At 45.6% G+C, this 18,838-nt stretch overlaps 1 protein-coding gene across 1 annotated transcript; it reads left to right on the top strand.

The window, feature by feature from the left end:
- The first annotated feature begins 725 nt into the window (after positions 1–725).
- On the top strand, positions 726–18,051 carry LOC142476628 (uncharacterized). The gene is made up of 5 exons (XM_075581845.1): positions 726–1,161; positions 1,450–1,718; positions 2,005–2,118; positions 2,495–2,608; positions 13,705–18,051. The coding sequence occupies exons 2-5, from the start codon at positions 1,700–1,702 to the stop codon at positions 15,456–15,458; spliced, it is 2,001 nt and encodes a 666-aa protein (XP_075437960.1). The 5' UTR covers positions 726–1,161; positions 1,450–1,699; the 3' UTR covers positions 15,459–18,051.
- The last annotated feature ends 787 nt before the right edge of the window (positions 18,052–18,838 follow it).

The raw sequence follows: 18,838 nt of genomic DNA, 5'->3' as shown, positions 1-18,838 counted from the left end.
GCTTATTCCCTCATGTCATGTGCTGACATTGAGAGACCAGGAGAAAATAAATAATCAGTGAGTAAAATGTCAGTGTTTCCCCAGGCATTCCTTTATATAAGAATGTCCTGCCAGGTACAAATGTGCTGAATGTGAGAAACTGGAGGTGATCGAGGAACAAATGAATGAGGCAGTGAGGGATCAAACCCCCCTATTAATTATGGTGGGGTAAGGTGAGGGGAAGTTACTGCACTGGTTCCTCTGCATTACCCACTTCTCACCGTATGAAATAGGAAAGTGAGACTGTGTCAGTATGGAGCAGAACTGCTGGACCTGAGAGAGTATCGGGAGCATTTATCAAAGTCTCACTCATGTACTGTATCTGCTTTTTATTCATACTATGGAACTGTACAGTTTTTCAAATACATTTAGTACACTTGTGAGAGAATCCTGTTCCTTGCGTACATCTCGCAATTCTGCTCTCGGAGCCTCCATCTCTTCCTGGTGCTGGCTCTATTTGCATGAACGCATACCTCATTACGTTTAGGAACTCTGCCTTCATTATGTCTAGGGCCTCTACAAATTGCATGCGCGAACTTCCCGGCTGGCCACCGCACTGAAATCCTTACTGTGCATGCGTGCGCAATCTAAGATGGCTGAGGAAAAAAGAGAGATCCAGCGCTCCACGGATTTCAAGATAATGAATTTATTGTGCCACACGACGTTTCGACCAACAGGTCTTTTTCATGTGACAAGGACATGCCTTGTCACTTGACGTTTCGACCAACAGGTCTTTTTAGTGTGGCACAATAAATTCATTATCTTGAAATCCGTGGAGCGCTGGATCTCTCTTTTTTCCTCAGTGTACTTTGGAATTTCCTGGCAGGTACTTCCTTGAACCAGCAGCACCGGTAAACTGTATGTATTTATTTATATATTGTGGTGTGCAGCCTTAACCCCCCTTTACAATCTAAGATGGCGGCATCCTGCTCCGGGAGTACCTGGCTCACGATCGCCGCACACCGCAACCGCCGCACAACTCCCCCAGCAATCACCCACACCTGCGGCCCGCCGACGGTTCCGCCATGGGGCTCGGCGGCACCCGCGATCGCCAGCAAGGTGGGGGGGGGAGCGACAAGCAGAGGGGGACCTGGCTACATCTTAATACTGTGGAACTGTACAGTATGTTACTTTTTTACACTATGAGAACTTTACTGGTCTTTTGGCTGCTAATCTCCGACTCTCTTTATACTTTTCTAGATGGTTATGTTGTGACACAATCCTGAGCCATTAAAGTTTTGCAGTGTTTGAAATTAAGTTCCTGTTTGCGAATGGACCAGATGTGCTTTTTGGTGCCCCTGTCTTCTCCGACTCCTTTGGGGTTAATGATTTAGGTGTGAAAGAGCTGATACTAAATGCTGTATATTTGTCCAAAAAAAACTGATCATTACAATTCTGTTTAATATACAGGCACATTCTAAAACCCAACACATATAGATTAAGTAACCTCCGGTAGCACCTCCAGAGCAGCACTGCCCACTGCCAGCACCTCCAGAGCAGCGCTGCCCACTGCTAGCACCTCCAGAGCAGCACTGCCCACTGCCAGCACCTCCAGAGCAGCACTTCCCACTACCAGCACCTCCAGAGGACCACTGCCAGCACCTCCAGAGGACCACTGCCCACTGCCAGCACCTCCAGAGCAGCGCTGCCCACTCCCAGCATGGATCCACGCTTGTTAAGTGAGTAGAGGAGATAATTTAGTGTCTTTGGAATATGCAAGGGGGGAATATCTGATTATTTGGCAGTTATGCGAGTCAAACACCCAAACTAATCTTATTTTCTTATAGAACCATCAGCAGGTAAGAAGATAATATATCTTCACCTCTGTCATGTTCTGCCAGAAGGGCTAGTAATACATTTTTTTACAAGAGGTATTATATTATACCAATATCAGAGGAGGTGAAATCACAAGAAGCGCCCCCACTCCCAGCTTTACATGATGGGTTTCCCTTTTCTTGTTGCCAGGTTTCCCAGTGGTTCTACCGGAGAGGTTAGAGATTAAGTCAGAGAAAGAAGAGACCGACACTGAGGAACATCTGACCCCAATAAAGGAAGAAATAGATGCATTTCCTGTTTGTTGTAAGTACCATTACATCCTCACTTGTCTTTATTCAGTATGTTTAAAAATGGACTGAAATGTGTACAATATTTTGGGAAATAATATTAAAGCATGAATACAATTATAAGATACCTGTCCTAATGAAAAAAATGTTTTATCTAAGGTTATATTGAGGATATTATTGTTATTGAGGTTTGAACATTGGTAGCTCCAAAATGTTTTCAGCACTTGGGGGTAAAAACTTCTTCAGCACTCAAAGAGTTAATAACAAAGTAAAATCAATCCCTTCACCCCTCCCCCATAGGGATCAGTATAGAGTATTTCTGTATACTGATATCACAAGAAGCGCCCCCACTCCCAGCTTTACATGATGGATTTCCCTTTTCTTATTGCCAGGTTTCCCAGTGGTTGTGCTGGAGAGTTTAGAGATTAAGTCAGAGAAGGAAGAACCGAACACTGAGGAACATCTGACCCCAATAAAGAGTGAAACTGTTCAATTTCCTGTCTCTGGTGAGTACCTTTTCCCCTTTGTCTGCACAAAGGGGTGTTATCTTGTTACAAGGCGCATGGTCACATTTAGTGAATATTCATGGTTAATTGCCTCTCATAGGAAGTCCCCAAGCCTGCTGGGTATTCTGGGACAAGCCACATGCAGCAGAGTTAGAAGTGCAATATGGCTCTCAGACACGTATAAAGGTTGGAAATGCAGAGTTATGGGCATTTGACCATCAATAGATGCGATAAAACGCATTTGGGAAAATAAATTCAAGTGACCCATCCCTAACTAACCTTGTTCCCCAGCTTAACAATACCCTCTCATTAAGGGTCACTAGATACACAATAATATCCAGTCTTTAGACATAGTTTAACTAATAGATGGGGGACAGTGTCCCAAGAGTCCAGGCAATTCTTCCGGACAGTGAAAGTGATGTATACTATATGTCTACAGTACCCTAAACCACTGACAACCACATAAGATTTACCTATTAAGGCTAGTGGAAGTCTATCAAGAGTGGTTATGAAAGGACATGATATGTGACATTATTGATTCTGTGGATAATGGAGGTCTAGTCTTCTTTGGGAAGGAAAACAAGATTCTAAAGGATACAAAGTGTATGTTTAACACGTGGACATTCCCTGTGAGCATTGCTAGGGGAGTATTTAACCCCTTACTCTTCGTCTCCTCATTATCTATTTCACTTCGCACTTTTCTTTTAGATTCTATCACATTTTTATTGACTCATAATTTTTATTTGAGTCACAGTTTTACTTGCAGACACGGGGTACGGCTATGGGTACCTCCTTTGCCCCATCGTATGCTAATCTTTTTATGGGTTTCTGGGAATCCACATTTATTTTTGGTGATTCTATTCCTTTTCGGCATCATATTATTTTTTTACAAGCGTTCTATTGATGACCTGAGTATGATTTGGGAAGGGGATTCACATTCACTGGACACTTTCATTAATACACTTAATTCCAATATGTTGTACCTTAACTTTACTTATGAACCCCATATTAATCACATTAATCACATTAACTATTTAGATATCACTTTATTTATTGGCATTACAGGAGAAATACAGACTGACATTTATAGGAAACAAAATTCCAGGAATACCTTTCTTAAAGTGGATAGCAATCAACCCAGGTCACTCATCCGTGGCCAATTCCTCCGCCTAAGGCGGCTTTGCTCTAACGAGGATTCTTTTCATCAACAGGTCACCGAATTGGCAAACAGATTTTCTGTCAGGGGCTGCAGAACAGGGATACAGAGGAGGCTTACATGAATGCCAAACTCTGTACTCCTGCTGAGTTACTGTCTTATGGTTCAACTGGTTCTAGGCAGGGGGTTTAAATCAAGGAGAGACCAGGGCACTCCCGAAGGGTCCAATCCGCTGTTTATTACACGGCATAGATCAAATCCGCTCAATCATCCAGAAACATTGGAAGTGCTCACCTTGGAGGAAGACCTTAGAGCCAATTGAACCAGGACCAAAATTTGCATTTAGAAAGGCTAAATCCTTGGCAAACTATCTTTCGCCTAGTTTATTTACCTCCAGGTCAGACCGTGTTCATGAATCAAATTTAATACATGTTTTTTTTTTTTTTTCAAATATGGTAAATGTTGTATTTGTTGCTATGCCAATCCTATCAAATCTATTGATATTGTACACAGTAAGAAAAGACACACAATTCCAGTTTTTATTCATTGTAATATTGTGATTTATTACTTAACCTGCGGTTGTGGTCGAGGATTCGTTGGGCGGACAATCGGACCAGTGAAGGTCAGAATTATGGAGCACATTCGTTCTATTAAAAAATCTAGATCAGTTGCTTCCAGTTTCCAAACATTTTACAAATTGTACATTGGGAAACTTGTCCACCTGTCATTTTTCAGCGATTGAATCTATACCTGTCCCTACACGAGGGGATTGAATGTACACTGGCGACACACTTTATTCGAGCTCGGCTAGTCCCACGAATTCGGGTATACCCGGGTGTATTGAGGTTTGTGACTGTTTTCTGCCCGAGTGCATTGAGTTATTTTCCAGCAGGGATTGAAGCATTTTATTCCCGCTGGCTGCAATACTGCACAGTACATATATATATACTGCATTACAATTCATGAATTTATGCCATCTGGTAGACACGCGAAGCATTGCAGCCTATTAAATCCTAATCATTATCATTTAACAGATCAGCCGCCCATCAGCCAGGCATGAACCCAGGCTGGGAAGGCAAATGCAACGGGGCTTGTCAGAGGTGAGGAGCGGCGCATTCCAGGTATCTGCCAGGTACATACCGGGTATTTGCTCGAATAAAGTGTGTCGGTGCAGTATACCTGTCCCTACACAAGGGGGTTGAATCTATACCTGTCCGTACACGAGGGGATTGAATCCATACCTGTTCCAACACGAGGGGGTTGAATCTATACCTGTTCCTACACGAGGGGATGATAGAATTAAACAGCTTAATCAGCGTGAGATGTTTTGGACCCACTCACTTATAATACTCTATCCCCTTTTGGGATTAATACAGAATGGGACCTAAAACATTTTCTCTAAGCTATATTATTCCTTTGCCCATTCTCAGGTTATATAATACTGTGTGTTTCATATACATATGTTTCTATCATTGAGATACATATGTGTCTCTCTAGTCACATTTGATGAGTAGTATTGTATCCTTAATATGGCAATTTTCTCAGTGTGGTTTATTTATTTACATCTTATTCATTATGTACAGTTAGGTCTGAAAATAATTGGACACTGTCACAATTTTCATAATTTTGGCTCTGTACGCCACCACAGTGGATTTTAAAATGAAACAATCGAGATGCAATAGAGGTGCAGACTTTCAAGTTTAATTCAAGGGGTTGAGCAAAAATATTGTATGAAACGTTTAGGATTTGCGACCATTTTCATACACAGTCTCCTTATTTCAGGGGCTCAAATGTAATTGGACAAATTAACACAATCATAAATAAAATGTTAATTTTTAATACTTTGTTGAGAATCTTTTGCAGGCAATGACTGCTTGAAGTCTGGAACGCATAGACATCACCAAACGCTGGGTTTCCTCCTTTGAGATGCTTTGCCAGGCCTTTACTGCAGCTGTCTTCAGTTGTTGTTTGTTCGTGGGTCTTTCTGCCTTAAGTTTTGTCTTCAGCAAGTGAAATGCATGCTCGATCGGGTTGAGATCAGGTGATTGACTTGGTCATTGCAGAATATTCCACTTCTTTGCCTTAAAAAACTCCTGGGTTGCTTTCGCAGTATGTTTTGGGTCATTGTCCATCTGTAAAATGAAGCGCCATCCAATCAACTTAGCTGAATTTGGCTGAATCTGAGCAGACAATATATCCCTATACACTTCAGAATTCATCTGGCTGCTTCTGTCTTCTGTCACATCATCAATAAACACTAGTGACCCAGTGCCATTGTAAGCTATGCATGCCCATGCCATCACACTGCCCCCACCGTGTTTTACAGATGATGTGGTATGCTTCGGATCATGAGCCATTCCAAGCCTTCTCCATACTTTTTTCTTCCCACCATTCTGGTACAGGTTGATCTTCGTTTCATCTGTCCAAAGAATGCTGTTCCAGAACTGGGCTGGCTTTTTGAGATATTTTTTGACAATGTCTAATGTGGCCTTTCTATTCTTGAGGCTTATGAATGGTTTGCACCTTGTGGTTAACCCTCTGTATTTGATCGCGTGAAGTCTTCTCTTTATGGTAGACTTGGATAATGATATGCCTAGCTCCTGGAGAGTGTTCTTCACTTGGCTGGATGTTGTGAAGGGGTTTTTTTTTACCATGGAAAGGATCCTACGATCATCCCCCACTGTTGTCTTCCGTGGACATTCTGGCCTTTTTGTGTTGTAGATCTCACCAGTGCGTTCTTTTTTTTCTCAGATTGTACCAAACTGTTGATTTGGCCACTCTTAATATTCCTGCTATCTCTCTGATGTTTTTTTTTTTTGCAGCCTAAGGATGCCCTTTTTCACTTGCATTGAGAGCTCCTTTGACCGCATGTTGTGGGTTGACAGCAACAGCTTCCAAATGCAAATGCCACACCTGGAATCAACTCCAGACCTTTTACCTGCTTAATTGATGATGAAATAACGAAGGAATAGCCCACACCTGTCCATGAAACAGCTTTTGAGCCAATTGTCCAATTACTTTTGTTCCCTTGAAAAAGGGGGGCCTACATATTAAAGAGATGTAATTCCTAAACCCTTCCTCCAATTTGGATGTGAATACCCTCAAATTAAAGCTCATATACTGCACTTTAAGCCCATATTCATTATTTAACTATAACTTGAATTTATTTTCGTACACAGCCGAAATAATAAAACTTGTATCAGTGTCCAATTATTTCCGGACCTAACTGTATATTCCCTTTTTGAAGATTCAAATTTTTCTTTGCCTTGGTAGTTGAATTTACATTTATTATATGTATATTATTACATGATTATATTATTTGGTGTTGCAGTTAATTTAAATAATTTTATTCTCTCCACATCTTATCCATTTTTAAATTTGATGCTTTTTCATTTAATTTTTATTGTCCTTATGAATCTATTTAAGTTTATTGTTATTGTATTCTTTATTGTGTCCTTTTGCTGGGTTTCTCCCCCATAGTTATACTGCCTTCTTTCCGTGGTTACATTTTCCCCGGACTGTTTTATTCTCATGGGACTTTTTTACCTTTGATACAGGTAGGCAGTGTTTCCGGCGGGGAGTGCCTATAACGTGACACACTCTAGACTCAGGAAACCACTCTGTGATAAAGCGCCCATGGCGAGAAACACGTTGGAGGTTTCTCTTTTAACTTAGGCTGTGTCTCAATTAATCTTATTTTTTCTACTTTTGCCTCCAGTTATTCTTTTCTGCAGTGCTCCTTTTTTTCTTTGTTTTGAATGTGAGAGGAGAAGGAAAGAGAGGAGTCAAATATTACACCAAGGCCGCGTGCTTGGGAAATTATATGAATAGTATTTGTGACTGGCAAAATATGACACAAAATGGAGCAGGTTTAATTTGTGGGTTTTATGGCAGAAGATTACATGGGCAGTGTAGTCATTGCATCACTTAGATTGTAAGCTCTCCAGGGCAGGGATTTCCGTTCCTATTGTCTGATTTTGTTTGTTGCACTTATTGTATTATAATTCCCTGTACTGTATTGTTTCTGCTGTAAAGCGCTGAGTACACTGCGGGCCTTATATAAATAAAGACATACATACATGGGCATCTACAGTATCTTTACACTATAGGTTGCTGTCTGGTTTAGTTGATATTATTAACGCACTAATATGATAGACCAGGAGTTCCTTAACTTTACTGCTCATGGACATTTTCAAAGTTAATTATTTGGAGGATGTACATGTATCCTTAAATAATGAATACAGTAATAAATACAAGTTATATATGTATCAATGATTTCACTGTGAGAGCTGCTACAAATACATTGTAGCCAGGTTCCCTTTTTTAGAGCTGACCCCCTGTTATGGATTACAGGTATCTTATGGCATATATAGCATAATTACTACAGGTCACAGGTACATATATATATATAGTATCATTATAAGGCCTAGTACAGCTTCGAGCATATTGTTAAAATCCTAGTTTTTTGTCTTAGAAATAATAGGTTGTTTTGCTGAGAAATGAAAAGGATATTGGGACATAGGTACATCCAAATAAAAGAGGAACTAACTCGCGTAAACAGGCCGTGGTCAAACGGTAAATGCTGAAACAAATCATACGTCAGTAACTGTAAATTCTGATAAACAACATACGTCACTAACCACAGAGTATGGTCACATATTACACGTTTGGCACGTACGCATCAAACAATAAGATGCTATATATAAGTTTGCATGACTCCATATTGATTAGAACCGAGATGAGACTTAGCTGAGACTGGCTGACCTATCATAATATCTTTGTGTTTGTGAGTATGACAATGCATATTAGCTAAATAATCTCTGCATAGTTAGGAATGGATTGTTAGCATACTGTAACTGCTAGCCATTAGCTTACAAGTAGCTTGTTGTGATATCTTCTGATATCTTCTCCTTCTTGGGCTCACAGCCGCCGCTCGCGAGGAGGTGAGGGGGCAGGTGCGCGAGCAGTGCGCTACCTCAGAGATGCGGCCGGTTGCCGGGGAAATGATCAGGCCGTTGCTAGGGGCGCGTCGCGAGGGTCCCGGCGGCTCGCGGTGAAGGAAGCCGCCATTGCAGGTTGCGTTGCGCATGCGCAGGAGACTGAGGTACCGGGAGGCTCACAGACAGGTCGCGCATGCGCAGTGAGAAGCGCGCGAACCCTAGCCTACCAGGGATGGCTCTTGGAAGGGACTATAAGTCCCATGAGCCTCAGCAGCGCCCCATGTGACGCCAGGGAGCCAATAGGGCTGGAGGATGGCCCTGCAGGAGAAAAGAGATACAGTTCGCGGGCTTGGAGCACGCTAGTGAGTTGGAGCCAGGAGAAGCTAGGGGAAGGAGGTAGGGTGCAGGAGTCAGTGACTCCCTGCACTAGGCCAGCAACCCCCAAGGCCCCAGCTAGCCCTGAGCCACCCTGTAGTGTAAGTTGTGTCAGGGACAGCCCCCAGGATAGGGACCCTGCCACTTACTGTCTAGAGCCAGATGGGACACAGCAGAAGCTGCTCGTCCGTGCCGAGGTTTGGGCTCAGACCCTTGCTGTTGCTGCATCAGACATCCGGGTGGGATCGCCCCGGATGGTAGTTCCGGTGTACAGTCGACGTCTGGATCCTTTGTGAAGTCCCTTGGCAGGTCCGGGCACCGGAGTGCCCGGCAGGTAACCTACAAGTGCACCAACTATATTATGATAGTAATATGATTACTATCATATTCACAAGGGACATAGTGGCTGCGCAGTCACACATATCATTCTCACTTGAGGGTGGGGCATTACTGTGTAGGGTTACGGGACATTGGTGGGATCATCCAGTGGAGGTGGAGGTGGAGGTAGCGTCCTACGCGACGCCGGGTATAGTGTCTCCTCTAGGGAGGGACACCGGTTGATATATATGTGCATATGTGTACGATATGGCCTGCCAGTAAAGTCATTGATTGTTTTACCTACGTTGTGGAGTGATATATGTATATTTCCTGCGAGGAACCACTCCCCCTCTGGTGGGAGCCATCGCAGGTGGAGGCGCTACACCAAGTAAGAGGTTATACATATTGTCATACGTACCCCAGGCTCTCCGTGGCAGAGGCTTAGGCTCCCTGTGAACCTAACAGGTAGAAGCACCACACTGGGTAATGCATATAGATCCCCCTACATACATCATATCTGCGATTGGGGGGGGGAATATGGGTTACATTTGGAGGCGCTGCTGAGATCAGACCTGGGGTGCCTTATTTCATTTTTTTGAAATTTGTACATCATGGTTGTAAAGTCCGGACACGAGGTCCTTGCCTGGGCTTTGAGGCAATATATGGAACCCGGCCAGGTGATGGCGGTAGGAGGCCTTCCCGCAACTATACCCACGGTCAGGGTCGAGTATTATGTGCGTAAAATTGCTGGGTGTCTTAGCGGAAGAACACGACCCCACGTCCCTATGGAAAACGATACTTTTTGTGGCAACCCACACTGAGGATATATGCTTGTCAGAAGCACCCTCCACACTGTTTCTGCCAGGGGCCCCATCTGAGGAGTACCCCTTAGTCTACGCCGACCCAGTAAAATGGCGTCTCCCGCCAAACCAGGAGAGCGCACGTGTTGCTTGTCTTCAGCAGGAACCAAAATGTGTCGCAACAACCTGTCCAGGTTTTTCGCGAAAGCCCGAACCCTGCCCCCGCAACGTGAGTGACGCAGCGCCAAGACAGAACCGCTCCTTGAAAGAGCGTGCCCCTCCTCTAGATTCCACCAGGGGGAGCAAGCACAGTGAGTTTCAACCCGACCCTGTTGCCGTAACAGATTTTTTTTCAGCCGAGGAAGAAGAGGAGGAGCCTGACCTCTCTATTACCATGAGTTATGCTGATAGTCGTTTTTTTTCTAATGTCAAAGGCCTCCGGGGACCCGTGTGTCCAAAACCATGTTGCAGACACGGTTCCAGACCCTCTCAAAGGGGGCATCCTAGTGGTAGAGCCAGAACCTCCGACAGCGGAACCCGTGGGGAAAGAGGCGCCCGATGTCTCTACCCCGGTGGCCAACGCCGCTGCTGGTCCCCCTCCCTCAGCTGTGGAGGGCCCGTATGCCCAAATGGACCCTCTAGATCCAGGCCCGGAGCTGGAGCCACCGAAGGCCGAGCTGCAGATGTTGGTCCCAGACCCGGTTCCCGAGCAGGAACCACAGAGCAGAAACCACGGAGGAAGATGCCGTTAACCTCTCTACCTCCACCATGGAGGTGCCGGAGATGAAAGACGAAGCTGCCCTAGTGCCCCGTGGCAACCCAGCGGGAAGGACCAAGGCCCAGCCAGCTACGGAGCCGAGCAAACTGTCGGCGGAGAAGAGCGCGACCGCAGTGGAGATACCGGAGCACGCCAGCTTCGTACTTATACCCACTGGTTGTATCGCAGAAGAACCCGGTGACTCCCGTGCGGAGTATCCGATCGTGATATCCTCAGAGGAAGAGGTTGGTGTAACATCGGTGGCGATGCGCCTACCGGCGATCCACCCCAGCGGTAACAAAGAGGAACACGTCGCAAGCCAGCGGAGTGGTGAGGAACCTCCTTACTCCCCGCAGACCCCGATGGAGGCGGCCGTAGAAAAGTCTCATGACCTGAGTGTGAGCCCGTGCGCTCCAACCCAAATGGTCCCAGGACTGGGATCGCACGCTCCCGAGTTTGCCGAAAGTGAATGGACTGCCCCAGAAGAGCCGGGGACAGGTCCCACGACAGCCTGGGTGGGAACTGACAGTGTCCCCGAGGACCTGTTGGCCACCGAGAGTCAATGCAGCGGTGAGGCTCCAACCTTTTACTCCCTGCAGGATGTGGTGGAGATATCCGGTGAAGCGGCCCTGCCCGGTGCTTACTTCTCTGTAAAGGATCACCAGGGTCGTCTGTCTCAAGACCCTGAGCTCGTGATGTATCCAGAAGGCATCACTTCAGAAGTGGCTAATGGAGCCAACAAAGCATGTACCATGCCAGCTAGGCCAATCGTTGCCTTCTTCATGCGCAACACGGAGCGGTTTGTTCAGCGTGTCATGGACAGAGGAAAAGGTCAGGACCTCCCAGTATACCGCAAGTGCAAGGCGGATGGCTGGGTAAAGGTCTGGCCAAGAGACATTGCACTATTCCTTCCACCAGGGGGAGGAAGTATAGAGGAGCTAGTGACTGTTACCCCTGAGCACGATTGTCAAGAGATTCTCCTAGGGTAGGCTCACAAATGCAAAAGTGAGGTACCCCCACCTGATCAGTTGAGGGCACCCCACAAATGGTCTCAGCTGACCTCAGTTATCATATATGATCTGTCTTGTACCCTGTGGTGTAAAGTCAACCGTGTTAAGTTGTACGTATCATGCTATGCATTTTTATTGTAAAACCTTATGCCGAGTGACGTCGTTCCCCAAGCGGGGACGTTGGATTTTTCACCAGGAGGAGGATGTAGCCAGGTTCCCTTTTTTAGAGCTGACCCCCCTCCTTCTTGGGTTCACAGCCACCGCTCGTGAGGAGGTGAGGGTGCAGGTGCACGAGCAGTGCGCTACCTCAGAGATGCGGCTGGTTGCTGGGGACGCGATCGGGCCGTTGCTAGGGCCGCGGTCGCGTCGCGAGGGTCCTGGCGGCTCGCGGTGAAGGAAGCCGCCATTGCGGGTTGCGTTGCGCATGCGCAGGAGACAGAGGTACCGGGAGGCTCACAGACAGGTCGCGCATGCGCAGTGAGAAGCGCGCGAACCCTAGCCTACCAGGGAAGGCTCTTGGAAGGGACTACAAGTCCCATGAGCTTCAGCAGCGCCCCTCGTGATGCCAGGGAGCCAATAGGGCTGGAGGATGGCCCTGCAGGAGAAAAAAAGATACAGTTTGCGGGCTTGAAGCACGCTAGTGAGTTGGTGCCAGGAGAAGCTGAGGGAAGGAGGTAGGGTGCAGGAGTCAGTGACTACCTGCACTAGGCCATCAGCCCCCAGGGCCCCAGCTAGCCCTGAGCCACCCTGTAGTGTAAGTTGTGTCAGGGATAGCCCCCAGGATAGGGACCCTGCCACTTACTGTCTAGAGCCAGATAGGGACACAGCAGAAGCTGCGCGACCGTGCAGAGGTTTGGGCTCAGACCCTTGCTGTTGCTGCATCAGACATCCGGGTGGGATCGCCCCAGACGGTAGTTCCGGTGCACAGTCGACGACAGGATCCTTTGTGAAGTCCCTTGGCAGGTCCGGGCACCGGAGTGCCCGGCAGGTAACCTACAAGTGCACCAACGATTACTATCATATTCACAAGGGACATAGTGGCTGCGCAGTCACACATATCATTCTCACTTGAGGGTGGGGGATTACTGTGTAGGGTTATGGGACATTGGGTGGGATCATCCAGTGGAGGTGGAGGTAGCGTCCTACGCGACGCCGGGTATAGTGTCTCCTCTAGGGAGGGACACCGGTTGATATATATGTGCATATGTGTACGATATGGCCTGCCAGTAAAGTCATTGATTGTTTTACCTACGTACTGGAGTGATATATGTATATTTCCTGCGAGGAACCACTCCCCCTCTGGTGGGAGCCATCGCAGGTGGAGGCGCTGCACCAAGTAAGAGGTTATACCCCAGGCTCTCCGTGGCGGAGGCTTAGGCCCCCTGTGAACCTAACAGGTAGAAGCACCACACTGGGTAATGCATATAGATCCCCCTACATACACCATATCTGCGATGGGGGGGGGGGGGGAATATGGGTTACATATGTATCAATGATTTCACTGTGAGAGCTGCTACAAATACATTTCAGGCCTCCGGGAACCACCACAGTCATTAGGGGTCACTGGATGTCCATGTGCCAAAATGTGCCACAATTTTAAAACCCTGGGTGAAGAGAATATTTTGTTAATTAAGTATCGGTGAAATAAATTCTTCAGTGTTGGATTTGTAATTTGCGTTCAGTAATTTGATTTACAGATTGAAAACATTTGTTCTGTCTTTTTTTGTTTACTTCTGTTAGAGAACGGCCTGAATGAGGAACAGAACTTGAGCTCTGATACATCCAGAAGCTGTCTGACTACTCGCAGCCCAGAAGTGCCAAAAAACAATGATTCCTGCCACATTTTAGACACGTGCAGGGAACCAGTGCCACATGATGGTGAATTTACAGAGCTTATACAGCACACAGCGGAGACGGACTCTAAATATGGGTCCAGCAAAAGGTATGCGAGAGATTTAAGAAGAAGCCGTGGTGATCAGCCTTTTCTCTGTTGTCAGTGTGGCAAAAGCTTCTCACTGGACAGGGACCTGCTCACACACCTTTGTGTCTCCGCTAGTGAGCAAACCTTTATATGTACAGATGGTGGGAGCAGTTTGTCACTGAAGGGGAAACTTCTTTCACACCAGATGATTCAGACATCAGTGACTCATTTTACTTGTACAGTGTGTGGGAAACAGTTAGGTACCAAGAGGACCCTCCGCAATCATCAGAGGGTTCATACAGGGGAGAAACCATTCACATGTTCAGAGTGTAGTAAAAGCTTTTCTCAGAAGGCAGATCTCCTCAACCATGAGCGGATTCATACAGGGGAGAAACCATTCACATGTACAGAGTGTGGTAAAAGCTTTTCTATAAAGAAAGAACTCCTCATCCATGAGTGGATTCATAGAGGGGAAAACCCATTCACATGTGCAGAGTGTGGGAAACAATTCAATACTAAGAGCAACTTCCTTCGTCACCAGATGACTCATACAGGGGAGAAACCCTTCACATGTACAGAGTGTGGGAAACAATTCCATGTTAAGAAAAACCTCCTCAGACACAAGATGACTCATACAGGGGAGAAACCATTCACATGTACAGAATGTAGTAAAAGCTTTTCTCAGAAGACACATCTCTGCAACCATGAGCGGATTCATATAGGGGAGAAACCATTCACATGTACAGAGTGTAGTAAAAGCTTTTATACAAAGGCGGGACTCCTCATCCATGAGCTGATTCATACAGGGGAGAAACCATTCACATGTACAGAGTGTGGGAAACAATTCACAATTAAGAGCCGTCTCCTCAAACACCAGAGGATTCATACAGGAGAGAAACCATTCACATGTACAGAGTGTGGGAAACAATTCAATACTAAGAGCCACTTCCTTCGTCACCAGATGACTCATACAGGGGAGAAACCATTCACATGTACAGAGTGTAGTAAAAGCTTTTCTACAAAGGCGGGGCTCCTCATCCATGAGCGGATTCATACAGGGGAGAAACCATTCACATGTACAGAGTGTGGGAAACAATTCAGTATTAAGAAAAACCTCCTCAGTCACCAGATGACTCATACAGGGGAGAAACCATTCACATGTACAGAGTGTGGGAAACAATTCAGTATTAAGAGCAACCTCCTCATACACCAGATGACTCATACAGGAGAAAAACCATTCACATGTACAGAATGTGGGAAACAATTCAGTATTAAGAAAAGCCTCCTCGGTCACCAGATGACTCATACTGGAGAGAAACCCTTCACATGTACAGAGTGTGGGAAACAATTCCATGTTAAGAAAAACCTCCTCAGACACCAGATGACTCATACAGGGGAGAAACCATTCACATGTACAGAATGTAGTAAAAGCTTTTCTCAGAAGACACATCTCTGCAACCATGAGCGGATTCATATAGGGGAGAAACCATTCACATGTACAGTGTGTGAGAAACAATTCAGTACTAAAAGAAAACTCCTCAGACACGAGAGGATTCATACAGGAGAGAAATGATTCACATCTACAGAGTGTGGGAAACCATTCTGTATTAACCCTTTCCGGTCCAATGTCGGAATATATCCGCCAAAATATTTTGCCACTTGCGGTCCAATGTCGGATCGGGAGGTGGAGGAAGGAAGATGTGGAGCGAGGCGACGGCTGCAGCACAAGTCCCCTGCAATCCCCTTCTCTCAGCAGCAGCACTGATCCCTCCCCCGCCCCCCCCCCCCCAGCCCTGCACCTATCTGCCTCACAAACTGCCCCCCCCCACAGCCCCGCACCAATCCGCACAGGCAGACAAAGCAGCCGACAGCGGAGGTAGGGGGGGGGCTGTGCGTGTGTGTGGTGTGTGTGTGTGCTGAGTCCCCTTCTCTCAGCAGCCGCACTGATCCCTCCTCCCCCGCCCCCCCCCCAGCCCTGCACCGATCCACCCCACAGCCCCGCACCGATCCCCACAGGCAGACAAAGCAGCTGACACATCTGTACGTGTGCTGTGAGTCCCCTGCATTCCTTTTCTCCCAGCACTGACATCAGAGGTGGGGGGGAGGGGGCTGGCTGTGTGTGTTCTGTGAGACCCCTTCTCCCAGCAGCTGCACTGATTCCTCTCCTCCCTCCCCCCCCCCAATCCTGCACCGAACCGCACAGGCAGACAAAGCAGCTGACATCTGGGGTAGGGTGTAGGGGGGGGCTGTGTGTGTGTGGTGTGTGTGTGCTGTGAGGCCCCTGCATTCCCCTTCTCCGAGCAGCTGCACTGATCCCTCCTCCACCCCCCAGCCCTGCACCCAGCCCCAGCAGACAAAGCAGCTGATATCGGAGGTATGCAGAAAGATTGCGCGCGCGCAAAAATTGCGGGTGCGCGCGCAAAGATAAGATCTTTAGAGCATTTAGAGCGCGCGCGTAGTAAGTGTGCTCAGTGAGAGCGCGTGCTCAGTGAGAGCGCGTGCTCAGTGAGAGCGCGTGCTCAGTGAGAGCGCGTGCTCAGTGAAAGCGCGTGCGCAGTGAGAGCGCGCAGTAAAATAAAAAGCCGTATGTGGTTTTTTTCTGGAAAATAAATTAGACTTGCTGGTGCTCTTAGGGAAAATTAATTGGACCGCACAGGGCTAAGAACAACCTCCTCTTACACCAGAGGATACATACAGGGGAGAAACCATTCACATGTACAGAGTGTGGGCAAAGCTTTTCTCAAATGAGCCGCCACCTCGCCCACCACAGGATTCATACATGGGACAAACCATTTCCAATTACATTGTGGGGGGAAAGCTTTTCACAGAGGATCAGCCTCATTAAAAATGTATTAAATGCGTGAAGAAGACCGCTAACACCTTGAGTAGCTAGAGTGAAAAGATGTCAGTGACTGGTGCTTTAAGGGTATTGTATACAGTAGTATCGGTGGTGACCAAATAGATTGATCAGAAAAGATTCCCTTATCATTAGCAAACTCATGTCATCTAAGTAAAGTCATATTTGTTGGACATAAATGGTCCTACAGTTCAATACTGACTGTCTGAGTTGTTCCCAGAATCACAGAGAAAATCAAAAAAATAATAAAATTGTATTAAATCTACATAAATATTAAAAACACATATAGATTATTAAAAATCCCTATTAGTTGAGTGGTGGATATGTATTGATTCATATATGAATAGGTATAATACCATGTATCTATATATCCAAGACTATCAAAAACCGCATCTGATAGTAATATCTCACAATTTCCAAAGGTAAGGCAAGTCTATGATGTATCTGATTCACAGCGTTATCACATATAGATGGGCAAATGTCTCTATATCAATGCTATATCACTCGATCTAGGAGCATGTGGACAACCAAAACTAGAGACAATAGTTATGCAGCAGAATAGTATATATGTCACTGCTTATCTCACAGTATACAGATGGCTCTGTTTGTCTGCTGTGGGCTGCTGGGTACTCCAAGTGCTCTGGTGCTATGCGTACCAATTACATGTTATTTTAGATCGGTAAATACCTGCACTATGGAGTCTCAATGATCACTAAGGTAATAGTGTATCAGCAGTATGCATTAGAGAATACTTCCTCTAGTTGCCTAAATAAGCTCCCAGATAGCGCAGTATAACTATAGTTTGTATCAATATATATCCATATACTTATGCTCAAGAAGTGCCATAGTAGCCTCATCAGAGTGATTAATGGCTGCCAATTGCGCTGTTTGTATCAATACAAGCCTGTTCCTGATGCTGGTGTTTGCAAGTCGCCACTCGAGTGACGTCACTGACTGTGACGCCTTACGTCCCGATGCACGTTTCACGTGTCTGCCACGCTTCTTCAGGGGGAGGAGGGATAGTAGTAAGACGTCCCCTGTGTCCGTTTATATACTTTCAGAGTCTATTAAAATTCTCCTATCCCTTGCTATGATAGGTAAGGGGGGAGCCAATCAGATTCGTTAATCCATAGGAGGATAAAACGGAAATCTGAGTGTGTGTCTGACTCATTCATTTCATAGACTGCCCCATTGTGTGGATTAAAATGTATAGATGGAATACAGTCATAGATGCCGTTGGAATAATAATATATCTGCAATTTGTTGCTTATTATAATAAATAAAATAAAATGTGTGATGTGTGTGTTTATTGCTGTTGTATTTGTCTTATTTCATCCTAAAAGTGGGAGTAATCTTGTATATGTAGATCAAATTAAATATTATGTGTGGTATATAATGACATTTCAAAATGATTATTAGGAATCTGCTTGTGATAGTTTCATAGTGCTCCTCACTTAGGTGATTGTTCTCTATATACAGTAGAGATAGCAATGTTGTTTATGTAATGATTGTGTTTTGAAATACAAAATAATTAAAAAAATATATATATATATAAATACATAGGTTGTGTAGGAATGTGACTAAAGTAAGGGCAGCTATACCTAAATGGCAGTCAGATTCTCTCTTTGGTGAATTGGAAGACAAACTGAAATCCAATATTGATAAGTTTACCAAAGATCTCAAAGAGAGAAAACAAGAAATCCATCAGAGACTATGATGATTTCAAAGAAGGAAAAATGTTCAGGTTTAAATCGAGATATCAAACTAAACACACTTACTCTAAAGCTCAAGATTCCTCAACAGAATGGGAAACATCAGCAAGTGATCTTGAACAGGACAGTGGTACAATAGGACAGCAAGTTCCTAACACCAGTACTGATATCCCCTTTCCCTTGCCACAGAGATCAGGTCCCTCCTCTTTTTTAGAGAACACGGGCCTCTTTCCCATTCCAACTATAAGAGGAAAACAAGGAGGGGAAAGGGAAGCTTATCAAAGAGATTTGAGAGACAGAGAGAGATGGGCCTACCAACAACCGTCCAGGGGGAGGAACTCTCGGGGGAAAACAAAAAGACACAGATAATTAATTTATCCAGTA

The sequence above is a fragment of the Ascaphus truei genome, unplaced genomic scaffold, assembly GCF_040206685.1.
Source record: "Ascaphus truei isolate aAscTru1 unplaced genomic scaffold, aAscTru1.hap1 HAP1_SCAFFOLD_1627, whole genome shotgun sequence".
Classification (NCBI taxonomy): Eukaryota; Metazoa; Chordata; class Amphibia; order Anura; family Ascaphidae; genus Ascaphus; species Ascaphus truei.
This window is presented reverse-complemented; position numbering and strand designations above follow the sequence as displayed.

Excerpts from the sequence above, each read along its gene's own strand:
- LOC142476628 (XM_075581845.1), top strand. Across the intron at positions 2,119-2,494 it reads AGATGCATTTCCTGTTTGTT|GTTTCCCAGTGGTTGTGCTG; the intron begins GTAAGTACCATT and ends TCTTATTGCCAG. Across the intron at positions 2,609-13,704 it reads TGTTCAATTTCCTGTCTCTG|AGAACGGCCTGAATGAGGAA; the intron begins GTGAGTACCTTT and ends TACTTCTGTTAG.